The sequence below is a fragment of the Alternaria ventricosa genome, assembly GCF_023758065.1.
Source record: "Alternaria ventricosa strain BMP 2768 chromosome Unknown scaffold_4, whole genome shotgun sequence".
Lineage (NCBI taxonomy): Eukaryota > Fungi > Ascomycota > Dothideomycetes > Pleosporales > Pleosporaceae > Alternaria > Alternaria ventricosa.
In genome coordinates this window covers 1,322,651-1,349,204 of record NW_026055684.1, presented here as the reverse complement: position 1 = coordinate 1,349,204, position 26,554 = coordinate 1,322,651, and the positions used below count along the sequence as shown (strand labels likewise).

Sequence of the window (26,554 nt, the reverse complement as noted above, 5' to 3'; positions counted from 1 at the left end):
AATGAAATCTTTGTACATCGCCGTTTTGCATCTCGCGATTCACTTCATCCAATGCTTACACGTTATTGAACCTTAACGAGATAGTTTCTAAGATGACGCGTGCTCTACTTGGAATCTTCTTCTTCCTTCAACCAACAGTATAGGGCTCAGCACCTTTACCAAACAGCAAATGTGGCTTTCGGTGCGCCAAATCCAACACCGTCTGCGCAAAGACCGAATTCGCCCATGCGAACCAACTCCTTGTGTATGACTTCCCAGACTGTACATTTACACTCTCGTGTATGAGTCCCAACGGACTTACTTTCTTGACCGCAGCAAGACACTTCATAATCTCATCGTCGTCGTCGCTACTCATGGCTTGGACAAGAACAGCCATGGGCCAGGCGTTTCGCACGCCAACGTGGGGGCCGCCGATGCCCGCAAAGTCAGAGCCGGTCAGGTAGTAAGGGTTGCCGTTCTTCTCCAGTATCATCTTGCGCGTGTTCTTGTAGATCTTGTTGTCGGCATCTGTGAAACCGAGTAGTGGTAAAGCGAGTAAAGAGGGCAGATTGGCGTCATCCATCAAGATGGAGGACCCATAGCCGTCGACTTCGAACGCAAAGACCTCGCCATATTTCTTATGCGTCACAACACCGTGCTCCCAGATGCCCTTTTGGATTGTCTCGCCCCATGTCTCCACTTCAGTTGCTATGTGCTTCTTGCCCGCTTTCTTGAGAATGGTGGCTGTGCGGAGAAGTTCGACGGCTATCATGGCGTTGGCGGGGATGAAGAACCCGAGGATTGTTGCATCGTCGCTAGGGCGGAAGGCAGAGCGGACAAGCCCTGTGCCGCCATTGAGAGGGTTACCGAGACCGTTTAGGCTGAGCGTTTCGGTGCCGATGTTGGTCTGGCGTTGCCATGTATACTCGTTGCCTTGGTATGCGCCTGTCTTCTCGTTGAAGGTAGGCTTTGACTGCTCCTTGAGCACGCCGAGAAGTGTATCGAGAGCGAGGAGCCAACGAGCGTTGATGAACTCCGTGGAATCGGTATGGTTGTAAAATTGGTTCGACAAGGAGAGAAAGTGGGCGAGGGAGTCGAGTTCGTACTTGCATTCAAAGACGAATGACTCCTCGTAGTTTGGATGTACTTTGTCGCCGTCGCCCTGGAAGGTTGGGTTGAGGCCACTCGGTGGAGGCGGTTGGAAGGCATTGCAGTATGGTGATCCAATGACGTACTCGGCCTGTGTGTTGATAGCTCCCAGAATGAGCTGGTGTATCTCTTTGTCTTTCTTCGCTAGCAGCTGGTATTGTGCTAGCTGGTTCGTAGAGTCGCGTAGCCATTCGGCGTTGATGTCACCCGTAACGATGAAACTCTGCGCTCCTTTCCAAGCTGCTGGGTCCCAACTTCGCTTTGAAGTCTTGTGCTTGACCGTATCACCGACATGCCAGCGTACGGTAGTGTCTAGTGTGTTGGGAAACGCGTTCTCGAAGAGGCGAGCGAGGTCCTTGTCGACCATCTTCTCGTTCATGTCATCGATGACTTTTTCGACGAGAGGCGATTCGAAGGTTCGGCAGTATTTGGACGGTCGTTGGAAGGGTAGTTCCATAGGGCCAGTGCTATACGGCGGACTGTCATATAAATCAGCATCTGCTCTTTTAGACATTTATGTTGACATACTGTGGTCGCATCGCATAGTTCTTGTAGTCTGGGCATGCTGCTCGATACTTGAGCGGATCAATGGGAGGTCTCAGAGGCTCTTGCTCTTTAACATTGTTTAATCCAGCGGAAACAGATGAGACGCTGAGAAGAGCCCCTAGGCACAGAGATGCTAGTGACTGCTTCATAGTCGGTGGAGGCAGCCCAGGCAACGATTCGAGGATCTGGAGTTATCGCGAAAGGTAGCCAGATCTGGTCGCGCAATGGCTATTGGAAATCGAGGAATGCAAAGACAGACGTGGCGCGGAGGAAAGGGCGTTCAGCTGAAGACGTTGAACATGGCGTGAAACAGGGAAGACAAAGCACCCGAATCATCAAAAGCGAAATGCACAGATGACGAGCTTCAATTGAAGTATAGATTGACGAACCTCCGACTGACCAGGGAGCTTTCATGGGGAAGGCGCCCCACCAGCTCCGCCAATAAGCTCGTGTTAAGTCCGCAGGGCCCAAGCTTCGCTGCGTCGCGCTCTTCCTCGACTGATCGCGTCCCTATGCTTCACGCCTATCGCCTGGTCACTGCAACTTGGACGAATACGTGACTATTACCTGGTTTCTCAGGCGCTATTGTATTGCGCACTTAAACTCGAATGTGCAGACTGATCCCCTCACCCAGCTCATAGGAATATCTACACTTCAACGCATTCAGTCCTTACACTGCTTCAGCGTCTCCCCCATCACTATATCCACCATGATCTCGCTACCAGGCCTCAATCTATCCTCGCAGCCTACCGAAGCGCAGAATGCCCCAACCTCGACAGCCACACGAACGCAAGATCTCGCTGCCAACACCGAATACCGCTTCGAGGTAGCCTTCTCGCGGACACTCACGGTGAAGCTGCAATCGGGCACCGCAGAGTTTTTCGGCACCGAGCTGGCACCATCTACCGTATACACGTTTCAGGGCACAAAGGGTGCTATCTTCACATGGCATGGCTGCAAGCTCGACATCGGCGGAGAGGTTGAGTCAGACTACATCGCGGAAGAGACGCCCATGATGAGTTGTGCGAACCTACACTTCGCGCTGGAGAACCTGCGCGACAGGAGTATTGCCACTGGCAGCGTCGAAATGGGACCCAGAATACTTGTCGTGGGACCTGAGAACTCAGGCAAAACGTCACTTGTCAAGACTCTGACCTCCTACGCGGTCAAAACCAGCCGGCAGCCTATGGTCGTGAACCTCGACCCGCGCCAGGGTATGCTAAGTGTACCAGGCTCTTTTTCAGCAGCTGTATACTCGTCCATTGTGGACATTGAAGAAGGCTGGGGCAGCAGTCCAATCTCAGGGCCCAGTCCCATTCCAGTGAAGATGCCGCTGGTATACCACTATGGTCTCAAGGACCCAGAAGAGGGCAGGGTGTTCAAGCCGTTGGTAACGCGCATGGCACTTGCTGTCACAAGTAGATTGGAGGAGGACACGCTCAGCAAGCAGGCTGGCTTCATCATTGATAGCTCAGGCGCCATCAGCCAGGGGAGAAATGGCGTCTACGACAACATAGAACATATTGTTTCTGAGTTCTCTGGTGCGTGTGATGTCTTGCATACTATTTCAGCTTTCCCCCCTCCCAACATCGCCCATGTACTTCCATGCACCCAAGTTCCAATATCCATTTCCGAGAGGACTGGCAATCAAACGTACGTACACAACATCAGATCATCATACTGACAGTTCACTACAGTCAACGTCGTCATAACGCTTGGCTCTGAACGCCTCTACTCTGACCTCTCTCGCAAATTCTCAGCCCGCACCGGCGGCGACCCATCCGAAACCGTATCCGTAGTACGTCTCGACAAGTCCGGCGGCTGCGTCGATCGAAGCGAAGAATACATGAAAGCCCTCCGCCACGCCCAAATCAAAGAGTACTTCTTTGGCAAAGGCGACGAGACACTGGCTCCCAGCAGCCAAATGGCCGACGCCGCCGACCTCAATATTTTCCGCGTTGTCGAGGGAGAAGGAAATAGCGGAGTAGACGAGTACGGCATGACGGTCGAGCGGCAGATCTTCGAAAAGGTCACACTGTCTGAGGCGCTTCAAAACCAGTTGCTGGCTATCACAACAGCGAGCCCCAACGATCCGCAGAGCGTGATTCGCGATAGCAGTATTAGGGGATATATCTATGTCGCGGATGTAGATGAGGCGAAGAAGAAGGTCAAGCTGCTCAGTCCGCTACCGGGACAGACGCCCGGCAATGCCATGATCCTGGGTAGTTGGCCGGAACCTGTGGAGGGACTGCTTAACTAGAAGTGAGAAGGAATGATGGGGGATTCTGGCGCTGATATATTTGCCTGGCGGCCCACAAATAGGTATTTGGAAACATATTCTTGAACCCTATTCTACTTTTGCCTACAGTCGGGCCGTTCTTGGTGATCTTTCCTAATGTTGACGTCTGCTCTGAAGGTATGAACCGTTGCTTTTGTCACGGGTTGCATCGTGGGTGTTACGTATATTCTGGGGGTACGTTTTTGAATACTGGATTCAACTTCTCATACAGGGTACGTGTCGATCCGCAGCCGGGAAATATACATAAGCTTCTAACATCGTCCACCCCACGTGCGTGAGCGAAAGTCCAAATTAATTCGTCAAAGAAGGACCCGATAGGCCGTAGTGAAGCGGAGTGAGGGACCCATCTGGCAACCTCTTGAAAGCATAAGTTTCGAAAGCATAATCGCGCCACTCTACTCCCTTCCACTCGATCATCTCCTTGCGCCTGACTACCACCTCTTTCCAGGCCCATTTCATCGAAATGTTCTGAAAGTCTTCCCCAAATATCGGGCAATAGTTGAATGTGTTCACGGCAGTTGCCAGACGTGTCATCTTTTCAGCCACTAATCTCATCGCATGCAGAAAATAGCTTTTCTTCTTCCCCTTTGCGCCTAGCTTGAAGCGCTTGATTTGCTCTTGGGTAAGCGGTGTATGATCCGAGGCAATGGAAGAAATGGGATAGATGCAGAAGGAAGGTAAGCTGTTGACAAGCTTGCGGACACTGTAACGAATGTCAGTCGGTGAGTCGAGCCAGCCGTCTCGTGGAAGTGGAAGGCCAATGCGGAGATGTGTTGTGTCGCCTATCTTGCTAATAGTCGGGAGCACGAAGTTGTGAATATCGAATTCCTTCCTAAGCCATGGGACATATACTTTCAGCCACTCGTGCTCGAACTCGTAATAGACGGTCTTGCACGAGAGGATAAGACTGCGGTAGCTATGAAGATCGTGCGAAGAATGAATGCGCTGGGCGACGAAGACCTTCTTTATGTGGTTCACAAGGGGAAGACATTTGGAGTAGCATCTCTCTGTAGGCCAGGTCATTGCAGGAATTGAGGTGATGATGTAGGCGTAGATCTGGAGTCGAAGTTCGGTAGGGAGATCGAGGAAACCCGCAGTAGTTGTCTTTGAAGAAGTCATCCTTGGAGCTGACAAGATGTTTGTTTTCGAGTTGAAGTAGGCCGCGTGCGAGTTCAGGCTAGAGAGTGAGCCGAGTAGAGCCCCTAGCTGGATTTTATAGACGCAGACGTGTTGTGCACGGACGCCGTGAACACCGGGAGGCGCACCCGAGGCGCATACTCGACACTGACCGGGACCCAAAACCTCCAAAGTTTCCTTGTAGTTCTTAGTACTCGGTGTTTTTGACATGCGGGTGGGACCCCTTTACACTACTACATCTCCTCGTCCCTCTCTTGCATCTCCTCTCTCTCAATCACCTCAGCCATCCGCTCCCTAACACTGTCGTCTTTATCCCATACCTTCCATCCCATGTGTGGTTTAATCTCATTAGGTTCTCTGTTCGCAGGCTGCTTCAAAAAAGGACACTCGGGCTCGTCTTCGTCATACAAAAAGGCATCAACCTCGTCATCCACAACCTGTGAGTACTGACCGGACAGGGATGCTGCGACGCTAAAGCGCGGTTTACTGATATCTTTCATATCGCGGTAATGATTCCTGAGCTTATGGAAAAGCCAAGGGAATCCATACTGTGGTGGGATGTGCTGGAAACAATGATACAAAGTGACTTGCTGTAAGTTGACCGATGATGTGAAGAGATCGAGCAAGTCCTGTGGGGATAGCTTGACGTTCCGCAAGGTGAGCGTTTTCAACTGCAGTCTCGCCGCCTCTGGGATAGGATTGAACTGCAGAAACCGGCGCGAACTCCGACCTGATCTCTTATCGTTGAGACTCAGGTCGAGATGCTCGAGGTACTGTAATTCCGCCAATAAAGACTGGAGGTTGGTCAAGCTCTCTTCATTGTAAAGGTAGTCGTTGGAAGGGGTGACTGTCAACTTGACGTGCTTCAGAGGTGTTCTCTGAAACATTTGCTTGGTGATTCGGTAGTTGTGTGAAGTAGCTTTAGCAATAAAGCAGTGGTGGTACTGTCTCGCTTGGTGTTCCGATTCAATGACGAATTCTTCTATCCGCGGATTTGGCATGGCGAGGATTGCAGAAACTACAACCCCATAACTTCTGGGGAACAACTTTCCATCATCTTCCAGCTTGGCGGTCCGTGAGTACCACTGACTGTTTATACGCTCTGCCTCTTGAGGCGGTAGTAGCCATGGCCAGACAGTTGGTTTGCGGAAGCCCATAGGCAGTGAACGATGATACGGCGTGTTGTATCGAGGCGATACATTCCACGCAGGCCATACGTCGATTGTCGTAGTGACCCTTTTCACGTTTGGAAAGCTGGCTAGTGCTTCACGTAATGCAGCTGCATCGACCTGCTGTTCCACAAACTCCTGTTCCTGACGATACAGCTCCTGGTATAGCGTATAGCTGTCTTCAATGCTCATCATTGTGGCATTTCTAGCCAGAATGTCTCTTGAGAAGTGGTCGTCATATCGCAAGAGGATGCCCTTTGCGATGTCGGTCAGCCGACCATCCTGGATTAGGTCTGCCACCGATAATGATCGATGCTCAGGGTTTTCGTCGCCGTAGAGCTCCATGGCCTCCTCGAGTCGGCTTTCAATTGCCCTAGTAACTTCTCTTTCGTCGGCGAGAACTGCTTGGCGGAAATCATCCAAGGTTGAATACTCATTGAGCAAGGCATCATCCCAGACAACCTCGAGCACACGGTTTTTGTACGTCGGGTGAGCCATGATCTGATGCAGATAGTCCAGATTAGCTCGATTAGGCGAGACGTAGACGCGATCTATACGCAGATACACGCTGGCCGCCAAATGCTTGCTCGTGAGCCGCAGTCGCTTGATGTCGAGCTTTGAGATGTGCTGGCAGACGATTTCGAGAAGTTCCGATGGCAAGTCCGTGATGGTCTTCCTGTTCTGGGCCCCGCTCCCAAAGGCCTCGGGGAACTCGTCGCCAAACAGGCCTTCCATGAAGCTCACGGACGGAACGATGCTCGCACTCAATGCCGAAACAGTGGAAACCCTGCGCTTTGAGACGCCAGCCCGAATAGACAAGCTAGGCTTGCGGCGTCGGGTCTTGGCAGGTCTTATCTGGAGGTTTGTGAACATCGCATCGGTATATATATACGATTTGGTGAACGCGGTTGTTAGATAGTAAACGCAGACGGGTCCCGGGAGCTGGTCTGTTGCGGCGGTATGTAGGTCTCCTGCTAGGCTATGTTGCACGCGCAACGTTTGAGCGTAGGCTACGTATGTAGGCGTCTGGGATCGCGTGGATAGAAACAAATATGATTAGATGAGGTAGCGAGACTGATTAGTTGATGTTCAAAATACGGTGTCGAAGGACAAAGGTTTATGCTAAGGGTGGTGAAACGCCAGCGCTTGCAGCGCTACCAATGCAAGGCTACTTGCTACCCCATTTGAGGACAGTTGAGCGGCCATCATAGGCATATATCGTGTCGCGCATGCGACACTTCTAGATGCGATAAATAAACACCCAATGAGTCGCATACGTGAGACGCGTTCATAGACGATACGGAGGGGCAGTCAATTGTGATCGCGGAAGCCGCAACGTGCCCGCGTGTCTTCGCTTACAGCGTGGTGGAGAGCTGCCCGCAGTAGGGTGGGTCCGCCCAAGTCAACGTCAAACCTTTACAAACGACATCACAGGAAGCTTCGAGGACATGTCATGATGGCAATCAGGATTTCTCATTATATGGAGTGCTTTCCAGCAAACTCAAAGAGTGCCCAAGAGCATACATAAGCGAGTACTGCCTCTTCGGCAAGTACCCCACGAACGGTTCCACGACGCATCCACCGCTCGATATCCGCAGCCAGTAAACCGCCTACCTACGCAGGCCTACAGTATACCAGACACGCCATCGCAGCAGACGCGCTCGCTCTTCCCATATCGATATGAAGATTGACCAGCACCCGAGTGCATGTCCGTACCCCGCACATGCCTGTGCCGAAGCACGGAAGTATGACTGAGGCTGTGTGTAGAAGTCGACGTCAGGGAAGGGGGCGAGTCGTTCATTTAGGAACCCTCCTCGCCTTCGGCCTTGTTCTTCTTCTTCTTCTTGCTTGAGCCGAAGTCGTTCTTTACTGTGGGAACGGGCGACTGGTGGACGATGAAGCGGGTGTAGCACTCTTCTGGGTCCCACTCAAAGCCCATGAGGTATGGCTTCTCGAACTCGTCGTCTGCCTACAGGAGGGTTAGCTATGCTTTGGCACCAACCTCAAAGTACGTGGCATATAGGAATAGCAACAACGATGCGCAATGGTAAGGTCCAATGACAAGGGATACTTACGCGCTTCTTGAACTGCTTGTGGATGGCATCTAGTGCATCCTTGATGGTAACACCCTTCATGTTCCGTGCGGTGACTTCTAATCCTAGCGGGAAGTGCAGGGCGATTGACTTGAGCTTGGGCTCGGTGAGTGGCAGCTTCAAGACTGATGGGTCTTCGACGGTGCTCGGCGACTTGTTGAGCTTCCTGGAAGTACTGTATTAGCATGGCACAAGATATGGGGGCTTCCGGAGCGATCCGGACGGCGACGAGCTGGTCTGCATCATTGTCGGATTGCTCGCAATGATGCGATTAGGGGAATCACTTACCAGTTCAGCTTCTGGGTTTCGATTGCGATCTCGATCTTCTTGCCTTCCTTCTCTGAGGTTCTGTCAGCCCCGCCCGCTGCTCACGCACGACCCCTCATTTGGGCTACCATCATAAGAGGTACTCACCTAGATCCTCAATACGGTAGACATCAGCAGCCATGGAGCTGACTCTGCGGTGGCCCTTCTTAGCGGCGCCATCTTGGTGATCGGTCAAAGAGTCGACCTTCTGGAGCGTGTTTTCTGTCTCTGCGGCCATTGTGATGGGATGCAGTTGCAGTCAAGCTACTGGAAGATTGAAGGGGTTGTAGATGATGAAAGAGCTTGGGAAGCTGTAGAATGGTTGCTTAGAGCTGTGGATGTGATGTGAGATACGAAAGCACAGTGGAGGCTGTGAGGAAGGAGAGAAAACGAGGGAGGGCGCAGCTTATGAGGGGCTCAGTCTCTCGCCGGCAGGCACAGGAGACGGTCACTTGATCGATCACCACATTGTGGTCCAATCCAATCGGCGTGAGACGTGAATGGTCGGGCCAATGCGGGGAAGGGGAGCATCACCCAGAATGCGGGGAAGGAGCAAACCAACGGTGGAAGCCTGCGTGTCCATTCCACAATGTTGGTCAAAAGAGCTCGAGATAGTGTAGAAGCTAGCAATTGAGCCTCGTTATTCGCACTTTGACCTTCCCAAGCATCTATTGCTGTTGTGTTATTGCTCCGGAGCATCAGGCACGGTGGTGAGATAGATCGCGTGACCGACGTCATTGGCCGCTCGGCGTCTGGACAAAGCGCGCATCGACGCGTATCATCTCAGCTCCGGGCCCCAATGCGGTCCGAGTTAATCAGAGATCCACTTGATTACTGCAAGGGCTCAAGGTCCACGCGGAGATGCATGTCAGCATCCTACTGGACTGTCCACGTCCGCAAGATGGCCTGGGGCTGCCTAGGTACCTAGGTATCCATATGAACTCGATAATCACTCACTTAGAAAAGCAATATAGATGGATGGTGACTTCGCATTTGGCACCGCAACATTTATTGGTATATCGCTTGTTGGCTCCGAGTGCTATCGTCGATGTTATTGCATGACTTGCTTATGAATGCCCAACAATCCTGACGGGCTCGTACAGCTCCTCGAGGTAGTTCTCTTCCTCCTCAGTCAACTCCTTGCCCCTCGCTGCCAGCGCTTCATCCATCCTGTCTGTGCTGGAGAAGCCGATGATCGGGCTTGCGACACGCTTGTTGATCCATGCGAGGGCAACGTGGCTCATTTTCCAGTCGTGCTTCTTCGCGATCTCTTCAACGCGAGCAATGATCTTCTTGTCACGTTCAGTGTTACCAGAGGTTTGGTTACCGGCCTTTTGTTCGCCTTCTGAACGAGTAGTCGAGCCGAATGCAGAGGGAGGGCGAGCGAGATGGCCACGGCAAAGAGGTGCCCACTATCAAGCTATTAGCAAACATTGACTTTGTAGTTGGAAGGGAAGCATACCGGGATCAGACCAATACCAGTGTCATTGCAGAACCGGTTCATCTCACGCTCTTCCTCGCGGTAAAGCAGGTTGTAGTGATTCTGCATGCTGATGAACTTCGTCCAGCCGTTCTTTTCGGCGGTGAACTGCATTTGCGCAAACTGCACCGCCCACATAGAGCTGGCACCAATGTATCGAACTTTCCCACTCTTGACCAGATCGTGCAGCGCCTCCATGGTCTCCTCAAGAGGCGTGTTGGGGTCGAAGCGGTGGATCTGCAGAAGATCGATATAGTCCATGTCAAGACGCTTGAGCGACGCATTGACAGCGTTGAAGATGGCCTGCCGTGAGAGACCACCTTGATTTACATAGTCTTTCAACTGAGGCAGCTCTTTGCCGTATTGAATGGTTCGCAGGCCGGGGTCCTCGCCAACGTAGCCAAAGCATTTGGTGAGAATTACGAGCTTATCGCGAGGTAGGTTGTACTTCTTGATTGCCTTGCCGACCAGTTCTTCAGAGACACCGTTGGAGTAAACATTGGCTTTATAAGCTGTCAGTAACCATTGCAAGTATTTGGCTGCTCTACATGTCTTACCGGTATCCCAAGTCGTCAGACCGCGATCGTATGCAGCCTTCAGCAGCGGTAGCGACTCTCCCTCTTCGATGACCCAGGGCTGCCATTTGGAACTTCCAATGCTCATAGCACCCAAGATGGGTACTGAGACCTTGAGACCGCTCTTTCCCAAGCGCTTATATTCAGCCTTGGACTCCTTGAGGAGCCCTTCAATATCGAGCTTGTCCGCCATGGTCTCAAATCTATGGATCGGTTGCGGATTGGTGTTTAGTGGGGTGCTTGATGTTTCGCAGCGCTGTGGTGGGGCAAGCAACAGAGGTGTGAATAAACCAACAGCTGTATGGGCGACACCTTGCTCATATATTTCCCCATGACGGCACTTTCGCCGTGCCTGCACCACCTGCTTTCCAATCCAGGTTACAATGAGCTGTCATTGTCGGGTTTTGCGGCGATAGCCTCATCATCGTCCCGGTGGTAGATACTACAACGAGCACCGATGCGGGGTTCAGGCACGACGAGCCGCCATGGATACGTCATGTGGAAATCCCACATCCGCGGATAGTCCAGTGGCCAAAAGAGGCAGGAGGCGTCTCTTCGTGCATGGATTGAGAGATGGAACCGAATGACCATCAGATTCATGCTTACTCGTAAAATGATCTCATCTGTAGTGTGCTACGTTGGACTCGTCAGGCACGGGCTCACACCATGCAACATCACCAAAGACCAAAAAGCAGTCGCAGTTGTGTTGAAGTGAGTTTAGATCGTTCATGTCTCTTGGCAAGTACTGATCTTATTGACCTCTCATCACCTCACACTTCATCGTGAATGTGCCGGCGCGATTCCATCAAGTCATGGTGGTATTGTTTGAACATCGTTTTTGATCTTAGACCCCCAGGCGCCAACCGCATATGATGCAGAGAAGTTCATAGATGCTCATTGCCCGTAAAGAAACCCGTACTCCCCAGAACCGTTTACGCGTCCTCAACGATGTTGCCGCGCTCCGACACGTACAGACCGTCCAAGAACTTTCGGATATCCTTGTTGCGGACCTTGCAGATTTGCTGAATATCGGCGGCACCTTGGGAGACATCCTCGAGCGACTGGGTGATGGTTAGCATTGCTCCAATCCATGTTGCGTGGCGGTCCTTACGTTTCCGGACAGCTCGAGCTGATCCTTCTGGTTCTTTGATGCCTCAACCTCAACACCGGGCCTCATGACGACCCTTCGTACGAGCTTCTCGCCGATGAAGTTCCTGATCTCAACCTCCCAGCAGTCGGTCTCCTTGTTCTTGTCCAGGTTGACGTTGATGGGGAAACTGAACATGATGTTAGTCATGTTCAACGATGTGCAAAGGCCCGCCACGAGCATGAGCCAATCTGGCGCGCCCAGCGCTCTGGCATCAGCCTCTCGGAGAGCGCTGAAAGTCGTGTCGGATGGGACATGCTCTGCGGCGGGTTCGGAAGAGATGTGCGATGGGTGCGACATACTGGGCATATACGTAACGCATCTTGTACTTGTAACCCTTGGTGACACCGATGATCAAGTTGTTCTACTCCAGTCAGCCCAGTCCTTCCTTCCTTGCCAGTATAGACTCGAGGGTGCGCGCGACGTACAATCAGGGTGCGGACAGTGCGGAGGGTGGCGACGCTCTTGCGGGAACCGTGGTGGAGCTCGATCTTGATGAGGTTCTTCTTGGGCTGTTCCAGTCTTAGCATGTGGCCCCGATGCGATGTGTGTGTTCCAAACGTACGTGCGTGAAGCTGACCGCCAAGTGACCGAGAGACTTTGTGAGCTTGCCCTGTGGAGTGTAAGAATGGGTTCGAGGATCGTAGAGGCTATTGCGGGCAGCTTACGCGAGGGCCTGTTGGATATGTCAGTGTTGTTTCTCTAGGGGTCCTCTACCATGCGCACTCACCCTCAACGAGAACATTTCTGTTCTTGATCTGGACCTTGACGCCCTCGGGGATCTCGAGCTCTTCCTCAGAGTGGCTGTTGCGCAAACGTCAGCATTGGATCCGGAATTTGATGTTTGATGGCGGAGAAGTTCGGTATAGAGGCGTCCATTGACCGTTCGGAGGCAGGAAAAAACGTGCGATGCGGCGGTTTGGGAGTCGTGATCGAGGAATAGACGTACATGTACTTCATCTTGACGGTTGCTGCGGGTTAGCGGTGTTGTCGAGAAGCTGAGGTCGAATTGTCGAAATTGTGTGGGAGGCAGCGCGGACAAAACGATAGCCGAGCCACCGCTCTAGCCCGCTTTTGTGCGCGCTAGTGCCGCCGTCTTCCTCGTCATGTCGAAGAACACCAACTTCCATCTCGACGAGTTTGCTACTGCGATACATAGCTCGAAATGGCAGACGCAAATCTACACATTGCGCAGACGTTGCTGCATCGCGCATTCTCTCCCTCGACTGCAGAGTCACACTACCACGAGCGCGTCATAAAGCGCCCCCTCCACGTTCGCGCAACCTCGCCTACGCCGTCTGCACGCGCAGTCCGCCGCCGCGCTCTCAACGAGCGCAAACAAGCCGCCAGGAAACGCAGCAAGAACCAGCCTCGTCCACTGTCCGCTGCGAAGAAACGTGCACTGTGCCTGAACGAGATACCCAAGGAGCAACAGAAGTATGCCATCTACGACGGATTACACAACCTGTGGATTGGATACATGAGGGAGGTGCTAGGCCTGAACGATGCTGCGAGGAATGTGCTTGTCACGCCAAACGCAAGTGGCCAACTGCTTGCGACTGCCGACATGCACGGTGCGCTTGTGAGTGTGGTGAGAAGCCGCTGCGTGAGCCGTGTAGGCTTGGAGGGCATCATCGTCCGTGATACGAGATTCACATTCGAGATCATCACGAAGAACAACGCTGTGAAATGTAAGTCCGGTAGGCTAGACTAGGTAAGTGGTAAGTATCTAACATTCTCAGCTATACCCAAGGAACACACAATCATCCGCTTTGAGTTGCCGTTTCCTGTCGAAGAAGGCAAGGAGCCCATGAAGCCACTGGTCTTCGAGCTCAACGCCGAGCAATTCCAGACAAGAGCGGCTGATCGCGCGAACAAGAAGTTCAGGATGCACTACCAGCCTGACATATGAAGCGAGCACATAACCATCTGGTGAACATTCCGATATAAATTAAGAGACGAGACTACCTACCTACGACGCGTTCGAGCTCATGGGTCAATTAACAGCATGACCGGCCATGCAGCAACTACAATACGAGGCACAGGAAACAGCCGACACGCGGCCTGCACCAGCAACGCACATCGTCGTGCGACATGTGCTTCCAAACGAAGGAGACGCTGAGTGGCAAGAGGACTGAGAAGGAAGCACACGTCTATCAACACAGACATGGCGAAGAGCAGCAAGTCGAAAGACACAGTCAAAGTGGGCATGCAATTATGTCATTGAGTATGGTATCATCCCGATGGCGCTTTAAAGCGCCTCCCGCTAAATGCAATGGTATCATGAACAAACAACGTCTTCATCCGCGTTTCAAAATCTTACACGTTCGTCGCGACCCTTCCAGACTGGAAGTCCTCGGGTTTGAAGTCTCTCAGCTCGGTCTCCCGTCCACTACTACCACCGTTCATCGAACTGATTTCATCCTTCTCTTTAACAGCCCTACCTTTGTCCAGTCTGCAACCCGTATAGCTTCTCGGCAGATAACGACCCGGATGCCACACAGCGAACACGACCAGCACAGCAAGTATAGGAGACGCATCGAAGACCCAGAAGCACCATTCGTGACTCTGGAGATATGCCAGCCCGTAGTTGCGATCGTGTGGTATCTCGATGGTGCGATAGAAGGCCCGGCAGGCGATAAGGACCGAGGAAAGATTGATGGTATACCCCAGTTTCCGCCAGAGGTGCAAATCTCCAAGGTCATGTGCGGCCCAATGCCGGCTAATGTAGAAGTACCGCATGCTGATGATGGAGAAGCTGAGGAAACAGAGCAGTTGCATCACCAGACCCATGATGAGGATGATCCGGCCAGGCAGCGCTTTCCGTTCAGAAGTAGCAATGGTCCGGTTCCCCTGCGTGTCTTCATCGTACTGCCGACTGATCTGACTCGCCCCCACGAGTTGAATGAGGAAACTGAAGAGGTCGAAACACACAAAGTTGGCGGTAATCCACCTAGGGAAGCACCACAGCGTCTTGAAGTTGAGCGCGTGGGTTGGACAGGAAAACCACACTACGCGACTGAATGCCGTGTAGCATGCTGCAGCCAGGAAGCTGGGGGCGAGCAAGATCATGAGCCACGAGGCGAGGAAGGGCGATTCTCTGTGCTCATCGTAGGCAGATACCAGGCGGCATATGAAGCCCAGATCGAGCATGATAATGGCGATAATGGCTGCCCAGAAGAAATACGCCTTGTGGCGGACATACTGGTAGATGGAGTATGTGGAGAGTAACAGGACAACAATTGCGCCTGTTATAGCCAGGGGGTAAGAAGGGTCGTAGATGTAAGGGTTTAGAAAATTTTGGGCTGCAATGTGGTCAGCGACGATGTTGCGTTGCTTAGTAGTAGCAGACGGAGACGAACATACCAACTTGAGCCCGATTTGGCAACCCCATTGATCGCGCTTCTAACATCGCGCTCACGACATGCATCTTAGCAGACATATCCCGCCGCACAGGTCCACCTATTTTAATCCCCGAGCGTAGTCGTTCGTCGATCACGGCAGGCCCAGTAGTCGTAATGTTGGCTCTTTCGCAAATGCCGATGGCGCGTCGCTCATGTCCCAGTCGCGGTCGCAGTGATGGTAACGCCACAACGTCGTGGTACAGCAGCCTCGTCGCAAAAGGGCATGCTCGAACACCAGGGAAAAGAGCCAGCGGAGAAGCGACCCAGATAACAAAAGGCGGCGGTAACGCACGTTTTACCCAAGCCACGCCCGCCTGCGTTCTCCGCTTGCTAAGAGCACTCAAGGCCTTGGCGGTCCCTGGCCCTTTCCACTCCGCACGCACTGCGCGTCTCCTTTCCTCCAGCTCCCACGTCCCCAGTCCGTCTCACATGTGCTGGCTAGGTAGGGCCGGGTAACCCGCGACACTTACGTCTTTAATGCGAGACGGGAGACGGATAATGCGGGTATACACACCATGCAACGCAGTGCCGCGCGCACTACTGCTACCGACCCAGGCATATCTCGCTTTGATATTACTTCGGTACACACACGTAGTTGCACCTCCTCCTTTTCACGGTTGCACCCTCGAACCAAAGGCCCGGGGACAAGCACACGCGTCAGGAATTACCACATGATCCGCCGGCGTGGCCTTGGCAAACCAACGAAAGCCATGGCGTGTGTCGCTGCCAAGGTGTTGGCAATGAGGCCGCTCGCCGAAGTAGCCGCACGCCGGGACTTCGCGTCTTACCAGACCCTACGGCGTGGTGTTGAGGCGTCGTCCAAGTGTCTTTGGGGTGTTTAGTCGTCGCGGCCAAGTAATACCCCGATGCAAACGTGAGCCGTGGCATTTCTTCGTCGCGCGATATTATCTGCGGATCGTTCGGCCTTGGGCTATGTGCCTGGTTTGTGTGTTGCGGTGTTATCCTGGCTGAAGGCCAGCGAGTGCGTTCTTGTGAAACTGAGGCGTGCAGGTGTGGCGCAGGTACGCAAAACATGGGGACAGGCGCGTCCTTGTGGCCTGCACAAGCGTAGAATGCACTACCTTTCGCGATGAACGCCACTCGTTTGAGATCGAGGAAGTTCAGGATGAGTAGCGTGAGTTTATTGAGATGCACTGTTCTTCTTCATCGATCTCATGATATATTACGTATTTCCAGAGAACCTTGGCAGAACTGGAGAAACATCGTGAATTTCCCACCTAAGATCATACTTTTAGAGCCAAACCTTGAATCGCCCTAAGCAGCCGGGTACAAGACCCGGCCAAAGTATCTCGAACTACCGTTTCATCACATCATCTCCGCGAGAATTTACCGGCTTGCCTTCGCCTACCCGTTCACTCATCGTCAAACTCGTCGTCGGAAGCGATCTTATCCGCACTCTCCTTGTTCGAGCCATCAATCTCAGCCTCATCTTCGTCATCGTCGAAACCCATGCCCTTCTTCAACCAGCGCACTTCCTTGGGCTTCCGCTCCATCCACAGTTCATTCGGGATCCAGGTGTAGAAGCTGCACATGGTCTCCTTGATGTCGTCGAGGATGGTCATGCCGCCGGTGAGGTGCATGATGTTGGCGTCCATCTTCAGGCCCACGAAACAGTCCTTGATGATGTCTTCCTCGATCCAGAACTCGTACTCTTTGCCGTCGCCAGCTTTGCGCGGCTTGCCGTTGGGATACTTGTCCTTGTCCTTGGGCAGGTCCCACTCATCACAGTCGTCCGTGTACCAGGTCTTGCACACGAGCTTGCCGAGAGGTTCAAGCTGACCGAGCTTATGTTTGAAGGACTTGCTCTGCTCTGTATATGCGGACTTCGTGTCGTCGTCAGGGAGCTGAATGGCGGTGACCTCAAGATAGGCAGTCTCTTGGCTGAGAACCTGCAGATCTCCAGACTCGAACATATCGTACTGCGCATCTGAGCCCAGAACCGCGATGCCAGTACCGAACTTGACCCTGGCCTCTTCCTTCCGGATACCGATCTCGGAAACAGTCAGGCCTTCCTTCTTGAGGTCCTCAGCCCACGACTTGTCGCCAGTATATATGTCGGCTTGGGCGCCACCGAAGACAACGCTAGCAGACTTGTTGAAGTCTCCAGGTAGGGCAAGACCTACGGAATTGACCTTGGGAAGCTCCCGCTCGGCCTGGTCACAGACTTGGAGCGCAATGGCAAGCTGATCGTCGAATTCAGGGCAGACACGGTGAAAGCGGAGATATCCGAAGAAAGAGCGGGGCACTTGACAAGCGTTCTTGATGGCGTGCGAAGCATAGCCATAGTGGGCAGGGTACCAAGATGATCTGTCATGGTCAATATGGCGTCAGGCAAGGCTGGGGTGGTAGGCTTACAGGAAAGCTTTGCAGACATCTACAAAGTCAACAACCCACCGCTTCTCATCAGACCGGTCCCAGGGTACGTTGTGGATGGCGAGGGCCCTCGCAATCTCCTCAGCACCCATCTCCTTCATGTCGTGCTTGGATATTCCTTGGTACTGGCGAGGACCGGACTCTACTCCACCAAAGCGCATGAGTTTGTTGAAGACATGTGCATACATCTCATGCATGCGACGCTTTTGCTTGAAGCGCTGGATGGCAATCTCAATGCGCTCGACGAACGACTTCTCCGGAGAGTACATTTCCTCTTCCTCGGCGGCTTCCGCAGGGGTGAGAATAGGCTCCATGTACGCCTTCTCAAATCCGGTAGCCTTCAGCATGTTCTTGGACACTCCTTCGGGGTGCTTGATCTTGGCCTGAGGGAGTAGTGGTACTGGGTACTGGGCGGGCTGCTGAGCTTTGGCCTTGCGGGATCCTGGAGCATAGGCGATGTCGTTGTCGTCGTCGGCATCGAAGTAGTCTGGATCCAGAATGCACTTTCCGGTTAGAGGAACCTTGCGCTTGATGGTCTTTCCGTCAGCAGAGACTTCCAAGAAGGCGCTCAGTCGAAGAGCTGCAGAAACGAGGGACTTGGGCTTGTATTTGCGCATCTTTTGAAAACCACAGATGCGACTGACGGAGACGGGGATGTTCTCACGCCCGCCACAGCACTGTAACATGTGCTTGTCGGTAGGGAGATTTTCATCGGAAAAGTAGAACTCCACCTTGGAGAACGATTAGTTCTTCTGAAAAGCTTACCGGGAGACTGGGGACTGGGAAACGTACTTGACGACGGATCTCTGCCCCATCTGGGTGGTCCAGCACAGTGCCGGTGACTTGAGAAGTGGCAGTGACGTTGGTAGAGGCTCCATTGGGAGGTCCTGCGTCTGCAGAAAGTGCTGTCATTGCGGTTGCCATGGTTGCTAATTTCTGTATTGAGGACTGGGAATATCAGAAGCGAACTGAAAGAGACTTGAGGTTATAGAGGGTGATATAGAGAGGATTGGGCATGGGAAGTCGGCGCGCTAGTGAGGCAGCGGCAAACGATGCTTCGCGGGTGATTGCGTTGGCCCTGGGGGTGAGAGAGCGCGACTACCTCATACCGGCGGTCGTAGCTTCTCATTCCAGACTTTTCGTTCATACAAACGCCTCATACGGTGAGTGCATCGCTAGCGATTTGATGGATGCGGGCAGCACCACGGTGAGCTGTCGACTTGGTTAATTGCAACGTATGCGACATTTGCTTGGACATGCTGCTACGGGAGTTGAGCGAGATCATATCTGCAATATAATTCCAGATTCTGCCCAGCAATAGCGTCGTGTAGAAGACGTACACTCATGCTACCGGATGATATGAAGCACACGAATCATGAATTTCATGATGACAGCATTGGCTGACTCATGGCGAAGGACCCTGAAACGCCCGTGGGGCCAGCCCACCATGTATCTTCCACCTAAACACCAACCACGAGTACAACAACACTGATATCCCGATCAAACGCGCCGTACCGACCAAGAAATATGGCCTCCAAACAATATGACGCGTCAAAACTTGTGGCATATGGCAGTGCTGCTGCTGGCCAGTAAGTCACTACCGGCTGCCTGTCAGCCTCGTGTACCAGACTAACACAACAACAGCGACGGCGTGCTCAGCGACCCATCCGGCGGCGTCGTAGTAAAACCTTGCACCCTCGCTGAAATTGACTTCTACGAGTCCCTCGCCGACCACCCAGACCTCGCGCGCCATCTCCCCACCTTCATGGGTCAGCTCTCCCTCTCAGCCGACCAGACCGCCGCTACCGAGTCCGTCGAAAGCGGCACCATACAAACGGCCGACGGTACGATCGAGCGCCTGCATGGCAAGAAGCTCGCGACCGACCTCCACATCGTACTAGAGAACATCACACACGGCTTCAAGAAGCCGAATGTTCTGGATCTGAAGCTTGGCGCGCAGTTGTGGGACGAGGCGGCGAAGCCAGAAAAGAGAGCGCGGCTAGATGCTGTGAGCAAAGAGACTACAAGCGGCAGCCTGGGTTTCCGGATAGCAGGCATGCGCACATACAAGGGAGCTGAGGTACCTGAGGTTCCGGAAGATCTCAAGGAGTATGTTGAGGCGGATAAGGAGGGCGGCTATTGGGTGTACAACAAAATGTATGGACGCAAGTTTAGCGCCGAAGATGTTAGTGAGGGCTTCACAGACTACATCTTTCCCGGCGCCGAGTCAGAAGCGGAGCTTGACCGGGCCAGGGAGGTGCTCGCGTACTTTTTGGGCGAGGTGAAGGACATTCAAGAAGTCTTCGAAAGCAAAGAGAGCAGGATGTACAGCGCAAGCATACTATTGGTCTACGAGGGCGATGTAGACGAGTATGCGAATACCAAGCAGAAGCTACGTTCCGCGCATCCAGAAGACGAGGATGAGGACGATGAGGAAACTGTGCCCAAGCTGGCCGAGGTCAAGATGATTGACTTTGCACATGCGACGTGGACACCAGGGCAAGGGCCGGATGAGAACGCGTTGCAGGGTATGAGGAGCACAGCAAAGATATTGAAGGAGTTGTTGGACAAGGCGCAACACGACTAGTTCATCTATTGGGAGCCCAGAATCTAAACGATGTATACCCAGAAGCACAGCTTAATACTATTACCATGTCTAACTATTCCCCAGTAGTGTATCATCCCAACTTCCGACTCCTCCCATCAGTGACTCAAAAAATGCTGCGTCTACACCTTGAAGCGCCCAATCGTCCGTTCCGGCAGCCCACCCTGGATAATATTGCGACGTGTCGAAAATATCATCAGAAAGTGCTAATGGTGGCTGTATCGACTGAGGGTGCTGCGTGCCAGGCTCTGGTACCAGCAGGTTGGATGACGGATCGCCATTAATATCCCGACCGAAGGAAGCAAAGTTGTCATCGACACCCATTGGGTTCAAAGAAGAGGGCACATCAAGCATTGCTGCAGTAGAAGTTTGAGAACTCGGCCATTGCTTCGTGATGCCGTTCGCACCGATCTTGATGATCCCAAAATATGGAATCGAGAGCTGAAACTGTTCGCCGCAGCCCTCTTCAAGCCGATTAACCGTGCTCTCACTGCTGTGACTGAATCCACGCGCGGCGTCGCTCTCAATCAGCAGCAAGTTGCGAAGTTGCTCAGCGCTCTTGCCTGTGAGAGGATCCTTCGTCTGGGTCTCGACGAGTGCCAGTTTTTCGACAAGTTGCTCTACCATCGCGCGATCACCGGGTCGCTGGTGAACTAGAAAACTTTGATCTGTCCAGCGTCTGCTGTCTATGTGCGCGATCAGTATTGTCATGCCCGCCATTAGCGCAAAGAAGTCGGCTGTATGGCACGATTGGGTGGAGATTGGCCGGAAGTTGTGGAATGCGACGAATCTTGTGAGAATCTCTCTGGCCGCGTTGATGCAGGTGATCTTGGCGTACATGTGGAAATCAGATCCTGTGGCGCAGCGTATGAGGAAAGGCAGATGGAGGAGGTGAAGCAGGTTGTACTGGTAGATCTGACTTCGAAGCCGCATTAGTTCCTCAAAAGTCTCTCTTGCATTTGGTTGGAGACCAGTAAAACTGGGTGCGAGCCAGTACTTGTCAGGAACTGATGCCGCAACGTTCTGAAGGTCGCGGTCTATTTTACGGGTAGCCTCGATATTCTGGTGTGGATCTCCTCGGTTGCGGTCAACGATACCACACGCTATGAGAGTATGTGCTCGATCTATCTGGCAGCTTACACTGGTCCCAGGACTGGAGTTCTCCACGCTCATCTTTTGGCCCCCATGAGGTAGGCCAAGCATCAGGCTAAGATAGCTGTCCATATGAACAATCCGAAACCAAAGGAACTTAGGGTCCACCCTGTGCTTACTCTCCAGATACTTGACAGGCGGAGGGCTTGAAGTATCCAGTCTCATCAGCTGCGCAAACACCATGGCTCTTCTGAAGGCGATCCAAGCTCGCCGAAGGTTGCCGGCGTTGGATTGGAAGGTGGCTTCGTAAACGATACATTCTAGTCCTTCGATGCAGCCTATCAGATGGTCTTTGGTGACGACCAAACGAACAACTGTTTCCACCAAGCGAGTGGCGAGGACGCCTGGATCCCCCGAGATGCAATCGCCCTTGTTACACCGAAAGTACTGTAGCATAAGGGCGAGGATGAGCATATGCCTAGCGATCAGGACTGGGGGTGTACGCGAACTGTCAGGAATTGTAGCCAGATCATCGGCAATGTCCAATGATTCGTTTTGTGAGGGGTCGATGGATGTCGTGAGACATTGGTAGCTGTACAAAGTTGCGTTGCGATCGGTCTTGCACAAGAGCTCCAGATCTTGTTGCCGTGGATACGCTCGACATAGGGCGCATGATATGCTCTCGCCGTCTGCCGTTTGTAGAAGAGGTTGTTCCGGTGTCAGTGCAGCTGAGCTAGGTGTTGGAAGGTGCGCACAGCTGGTTGTTGAGTCGTCTCTTGGATTTTCTGATCGCGCAAGCAATGCTTCTGCGCTTTGCAAGCGTTGGAGAAGCTGCTCATATGAAATATCAGGAGCATTGGCGATATTGTTTGAGCCTCTTATAGGACGCAGCAGTGATGCTTCTTGACTGCTATCGTTGCCTCCAAGGAATTCCTCTTCCGGCTGAGTCTGGAGAACGCATGGCACCTTCCGACGGCGACATGCTACACATATGGTGTCAGACGTCGCATCGAATGTGCATTTGACCTTTCGTTTCTTGCAATGCCAGCAGCTTGTTGTTCCTTTCCGAAGTTTGCGCCGCTTGCTGTGAGGCTCGAAGTTGGTGGTGTCGGCGTCATTGACGGATGATCCCGGTGAGCCTTCCATGGCTGGTGACAGTAGCCTGAGTTGAGGGCACGGTACCTCCTCTCGAGCAAAGCGACCAAACGTGTGGCACGCTTGGATCTAGTGAATTTGTTGCTGGCATCGTATCATAAACAGATGCGATGATGGTGACATGGGGAGAAGTTAGTAACTTAGGGGCGAAAGGGGAAGAGTGAGGGCAATCACCGAGACCTCGGCGGAAGGTTCTCCGCCGAACACATCCTTCAGGCATCAGCAAGGCCACCAGCAAGCCACCACATCATTGAGTCGATGCGCAACAGACTTTTTGTGGTTCGGCTAGAAAGCGACCGCGTTTGGATTACAATTCTATGGTTCCTTCTGCCATTACAAGATTAGACAACACACATGCCTCAAGCGTGTCAAGGCGATGCATGTCCGAGTGTCACCAAAAGTACAATCTAGGTATCTCAAGCACAACCTTAGCGATAGCTTCGCATTGGTAGCAAGGGCGGGAAATTCATTGTACGTCCTACCAAGACGTAGCGCATGTAATTTACGCAGCTCCGGCCTGCACCTTCTCCATGTTCAGCTTCTTGAAGGGTACCAACATGGCAGCCACGGCAGCTGCACCAGCCAAAGCTGTCGCAATAGCGAGCGCGACCTTGATGCCCGCCATGTATGCGACCACTATGCCTGCTATGTCTTCTGCAGCGAAATTGTTTCGAAGCTGCGTCGCTCCGGATCCGACTACTGCCAGCGGATTCACGTTCGGTGCTGTGCTCGCAAGCGTATTGATCATGCGATTGACAAATCCAGACTGAGCCGCAGTCAACGAGAATGCACCGCCGATGGTTTGGAAAACTGCGATGTATTAGTTAATTCCATATGAAAAGAGCTTATTTGCATACAAAAGATCGTTGCCGTCGCTGAAGACATGTCCTCTGCCCTTGCATTGGCCTGCCCGGTATTGATGGCCATTTGGAAGCCTAAACCGACTGCGATACCGTAAAAGGCTTGATAGCCGATCCATTTGCCCAGCCCAGTACCAATGTCGAATGTGTACATTAGACCGGTAGCGATAGTCGCTAGAAAGGCACCGCCGATCATGAAAGGTGCAGCATAGCCTGTCTTTGAGACAACACCGCCACTGACTATGCTACCCAACACCATCGCGAGGACCAGTGGGAGGTTCAGCACACCCGAATTGATTGCGCTGCGGTTGTCGACGCTCTGAAAATAGAGGGGTAGGTAGTACAGTAAGACAAGATATGATGATGAGAAGAAGAAGATGAAGGCAGATGGCTGCCATAGTGTCCGCTCGCGGAGAAGCCGGGATGGAAGCATCGAACGCTCGCCGTTGAAGATCTCCCATGTAACGAAGGTAATTGCGATAACGACGAAGCCTACCAATAGGCCGATGACGTAGCTGCTGTTCCAAGGTCGCTTTTGGCCTCCATTTTCGAATGCTAAGATGTACGTAACGATACCGCCCATGACGAGAGCAATGCCGAGAGGATCCATTTGCAAGAACTTTTCCTTCCAAGTCGCTTGAGTGATGACAGCTTGTGGTGGAGTCTTGTAAGTGAACAGAAGTAGTGCTGCAGAGGCGCCGCCGATGGGAAGGTTGATGTAGAAGCTGCGCCATAATCAGCATGTATGCAGAACAGTCATGAGAGAACATGAACTTACCACCATCGCCAGCTTACTGTGTCTGCGAAAACTCCTCCTAATAGCGGACCGACGACGCTAGAAAGGCCATATACAGCACCAACAATGCCCATCAGAGCTGGTCGCCGTTTAGGCTCGGCCGCGAATGCCGCCATAGTGAACGCCCCCGTCACTACGCCGGCGGAGCCGACACCAGCGATTGCACGACCAACGACGAAAGTAATGGAATTAGGAGCGACGGCACATATTAGGCTTCCCATCTCGAAGACGAAGATGGCACCCAGGAAGGACCACTTGAGTGGGAAGTAGCGATAGAACTTGCCAGACATGGACTGGAAACCGCCGAACGTCATGAAGTACGCAGAACCATACTAAGACATGTCAGTATCCCAGGAAGCCGATAACCCAGATTGAGAACATAAAACTTACCCATGAAACCATGTTGAGGCCTCCAAATTCGTCTGTAATCTTAGGAATGGCTGTCCCAAGAATCGTCATATCCAGGGCCGTAAGAAAGACTGCGCAGAGTATCGCGATCAAGATGGGTACCAGCAGTATGCCACTAGGATATTCTTCTTTGACATCATCGGGCTTTTCATCTTGTTCAGATTTGAGCTCCTCCTCGACGGCTTCGTTGTTCTGCTGCTGCGCCTTCCCCTCAGCGAGGTTGTTTGGTTTCGTGACGCCACCAACGGATTGTGCAGTTGCATCGGATGCGACCGAGGTTTGGAAGTTGTGTTCGTTCATAGTGTGCATCTGGGGTCGAAAGTAAGGATAACGTTGGCGGAAGTGTCAAGGTGACAATTTGCTGCGGTAAAAGAGAGTGCGAGAAGTGCCGCACATATACTGGTCTACGGACGAATACATGATTCGATTCTGCGAGTAAAGCTCCAATTCATTTGGCTGAGTAAATGTTCGTCGGAGGACGAAAGGAGGGAGAGGGCTTGGCACATGCTTCCGCCGAAACCTTCGGCGGAAGCAATCTGCAGCCTACATTAACACAGAAATATGCGAAATAGGTAACGTAACGTTAATGTAGGCTGTAGACCTATTTAGTTGGTTTTCCTTGTATAAGGTGTTTGTGTAAGACGGCCCTGCTAGTCGGATGCCGACGTCGGGAGCTTGCGAGATCCCCCAACACGGCATGCGAGAGGAAGATCTTCCCATGCGCGGCTTCCGACGTCCAATGTGCGTTGTTGTCCAAGATGTGGTCTTTAATCGTGATGCACGTCCAAGAATCGTCCACCAGCGGAACTGAGTGGCCCGCATTGTTATCGCAGTAAGTAAACAGACATACGTTTTGTAAGAGACGTAGTGCATCGCGGGTTGCTATTTGTGGTTAGTCAGCGCTTCATTAAGATTCGGAATGCCACCTCTTCCTCTTCACACATCTACCCCTTCCACGTTACAATGTCGCAAGATCTCCGTTCAAAGATACTTCTTCCGCTTTACATTTACCCACATCCGGGTGCATGGAGTCCTCTCTATACAGCGTAGTGTTTCCTTCGCCGCTAACACGAAGTTTCACTGACGTCTCTCAGCATCGCCGCGGCGCCAGATGTTCAGTTTCTGGTAATCGTCAATCCAAACAGCGGGCCGGGGGCTGCACCGTGGTGGCCGAATGAGGACTATCTCCGGGAGATACCGCGGCTAAATGCATTGCCGAACGTCACCACCTTGGGCTACGTGCGTACAACCTATTGCAAACGGCCTGTTCAAGACATCCTTGATGATATCGAATCGTATGATAGAAGAGGTCGAGAGAAAAGTGGGTATAGAGTGGACGGCATCTTCCTTGATGAAACAGTGAATTTATACTCGGAGGAAGTCAAGAGCTACCTCGACACCGTTGATCGCAGAGCGCATGTCCTTGCCGGCGTCGCGGAGGAGAGAATGGCAAGTCTTCAATTATTCATGCCGGACGGATGAGAGTTACCCAAGCTGACTAGGCCAAGATCATTCATAATCCTGGCACAGCAGTCAGTACTGAGCTTGCGACTCCGGGACCAGAGGTCACAGTAGTTGTGGAAACAGCCTACAAGGAGTTCGTAACCAAAGAGTACCAAGAGTGGCTTGCTACTTCGCCGTACGGACGGTCTCGTACTGCGTATATGATACATTCAGTTCCGCAAAAAGATGTCGAACCGTTGACGAGAGCGCTGCGTGAACGGGCCGCGTACTTGTTTGTGACCAGTGCATCTTGCGACTTCTACGGGCAGTTTGCCGAAAGTTGGCCTAAATTTGTCGCCTCGCTAGCGTAGCCCTGAACGCAAAGGCAGTCGAATTTCTTGAGAGTTCGTTGCGATGATCGGTGACCGTGTTGGAAGAAGTCGCAGAAGGCGCACATCTATGCAAACCTTTCTCCACGAGCAGGCGTCGTTTCCTTGGGACTGTTTGACGGTCAGAA

General features: G+C 52.6%; 12 protein-coding genes across 12 annotated transcripts; 3 read left to right on the top strand and 9 right to left on the bottom strand.

Moving 5' to 3' along the window:
* Positions 1-127: 127 nt before the first annotated feature.
* Positions 128-1,823, bottom strand: J4E93_003144 (uncharacterized protein; the record flags this gene model as incomplete). The annotated part of the gene is made up of 2 exons (XM_049341084.1): positions 128-1,607; positions 1,657-1,823. The coding sequence occupies 2 exons, from the start codon at positions 1,821-1,823 to the stop codon at positions 128-130; spliced, it is 1,647 nt and encodes a 548-aa protein (XP_049201966.1).
* Positions 1,824-2,383: 560 nt separating this feature from the next.
* CLP1 (Cleavage polyadenylation factor subunit clp1) lies at positions 2,384-3,934 on the top strand (the record flags this gene model as incomplete). The annotated part of the gene is made up of 2 exons (XM_049341083.1): positions 2,384-3,215; positions 3,372-3,934. The coding sequence occupies 2 exons, from the start codon at positions 2,384-2,386 to the stop codon at positions 3,932-3,934; spliced, it is 1,395 nt and encodes a 464-aa protein (XP_049201965.1).
* Positions 3,935-5,343: 1,409 nt separating this feature from the next.
* J4E93_003142 (uncharacterized protein) lies at positions 5,344-7,152 on the bottom strand (the record flags this gene model as incomplete). Its single annotated transcript, XM_049341082.1, has 1 exon — positions 5,344-7,152. The coding sequence occupies one exon, from the start codon at positions 7,150-7,152 to the stop codon at positions 5,344-5,346; it is 1,809 nt and encodes a 602-aa protein (XP_049201964.1).
* A 928-nt stretch (positions 7,153-8,080) lies between these two features.
* J4E93_003141 (uncharacterized protein) lies at positions 8,081-8,916 on the bottom strand (the record flags this gene model as incomplete). Its single annotated transcript, XM_049341081.1, has 4 exons — positions 8,081-8,248; positions 8,355-8,538; positions 8,661-8,712; positions 8,787-8,916. 4 exons carry the CDS (start codon positions 8,914-8,916, stop codon positions 8,081-8,083), a joined length of 534 nt encoding a protein of 177 aa, XP_049201963.1.
* Positions 8,917-9,745: 829 nt separating this feature from the next.
* Positions 9,746-11,231, bottom strand: J4E93_003140 (uncharacterized protein; the record flags this gene model as incomplete). Its single annotated transcript, XM_049341080.1, has 4 exons — positions 9,746-10,090; positions 10,141-10,661; positions 10,716-10,936; positions 11,227-11,231. 4 exons carry the CDS (start codon positions 11,229-11,231, stop codon positions 9,746-9,748), a joined length of 1,092 nt encoding a protein of 363 aa, XP_049201962.1.
* Positions 11,232-11,665: 434 nt separating this feature from the next.
* RPL9B (60S ribosomal protein L9B) lies at positions 11,666-12,840 on the bottom strand (the record flags this gene model as incomplete). The annotated part of the gene is made up of 8 exons (XM_049341079.1): positions 11,666-11,794; positions 11,845-12,010; positions 12,183-12,244; positions 12,309-12,392; positions 12,446-12,493; positions 12,549-12,556; positions 12,611-12,684; positions 12,830-12,840. 8 exons carry the CDS (start codon positions 12,838-12,840, stop codon positions 11,666-11,668), a joined length of 582 nt encoding a protein of 193 aa, XP_049201961.1.
* Positions 12,841-13,045: 205 nt separating this feature from the next.
* J4E93_003138 (uncharacterized protein) lies at positions 13,046-13,792 on the top strand (the record flags this gene model as incomplete). The annotated part of the gene is made up of 2 exons (XM_049341078.1): positions 13,046-13,580; positions 13,623-13,792. The coding sequence occupies 2 exons, from the start codon at positions 13,046-13,048 to the stop codon at positions 13,790-13,792; spliced, it is 705 nt and encodes a 234-aa protein (XP_049201960.1).
* A 407-nt stretch (positions 13,793-14,199) lies between these two features.
* J4E93_003137 (uncharacterized protein) lies at positions 14,200-15,274 on the bottom strand (the record flags this gene model as incomplete). Its single annotated transcript, XM_049341077.1, has 2 exons — positions 14,200-15,185; positions 15,247-15,274. The coding sequence occupies 2 exons, from the start codon at positions 15,272-15,274 to the stop codon at positions 14,200-14,202; spliced, it is 1,014 nt and encodes a 337-aa protein (XP_049201959.1).
* A 1,383-nt stretch (positions 15,275-16,657) lies between these two features.
* Positions 16,658-18,602, bottom strand: J4E93_003136 (uncharacterized protein; the record flags this gene model as incomplete). The annotated part of the gene is made up of 3 exons (XM_049341076.1): positions 16,658-17,612; positions 17,661-18,409; positions 18,471-18,602. The coding sequence occupies 3 exons, from the start codon at positions 18,600-18,602 to the stop codon at positions 16,658-16,660; spliced, it is 1,836 nt and encodes a 611-aa protein (XP_049201958.1).
* Positions 18,603-19,205: 603 nt separating this feature from the next.
* J4E93_003135 (uncharacterized protein) lies at positions 19,206-20,265 on the top strand (the record flags this gene model as incomplete). The annotated part of the gene is made up of 2 exons (XM_049341075.1): positions 19,206-19,267; positions 19,323-20,265. The coding sequence occupies 2 exons, from the start codon at positions 19,206-19,208 to the stop codon at positions 20,263-20,265; spliced, it is 1,005 nt and encodes a 334-aa protein (XP_049201957.1).
* Positions 20,266-20,334: 69 nt separating this feature from the next.
* J4E93_003134 (uncharacterized protein) lies at positions 20,335-21,831 on the bottom strand (the record flags this gene model as incomplete). Its single annotated transcript, XM_049341074.1, has 3 exons — positions 20,335-21,320; positions 21,424-21,490; positions 21,544-21,831. 3 exons carry the CDS (start codon positions 21,829-21,831, stop codon positions 20,335-20,337), a joined length of 1,341 nt encoding a protein of 446 aa, XP_049201956.1.
* Positions 21,832-23,032: 1,201 nt separating this feature from the next.
* On the bottom strand, positions 23,033-24,894 carry J4E93_003133 (uncharacterized protein; the record flags this gene model as incomplete). The annotated part of the gene is made up of 4 exons (XM_049341073.1): positions 23,033-23,340; positions 23,388-24,115; positions 24,169-24,518; positions 24,577-24,894. 4 exons carry the CDS (start codon positions 24,892-24,894, stop codon positions 23,033-23,035), a joined length of 1,704 nt encoding a protein of 567 aa, XP_049201955.1.
* Positions 24,895-26,554: the final 1,660 nt, after the last annotated feature.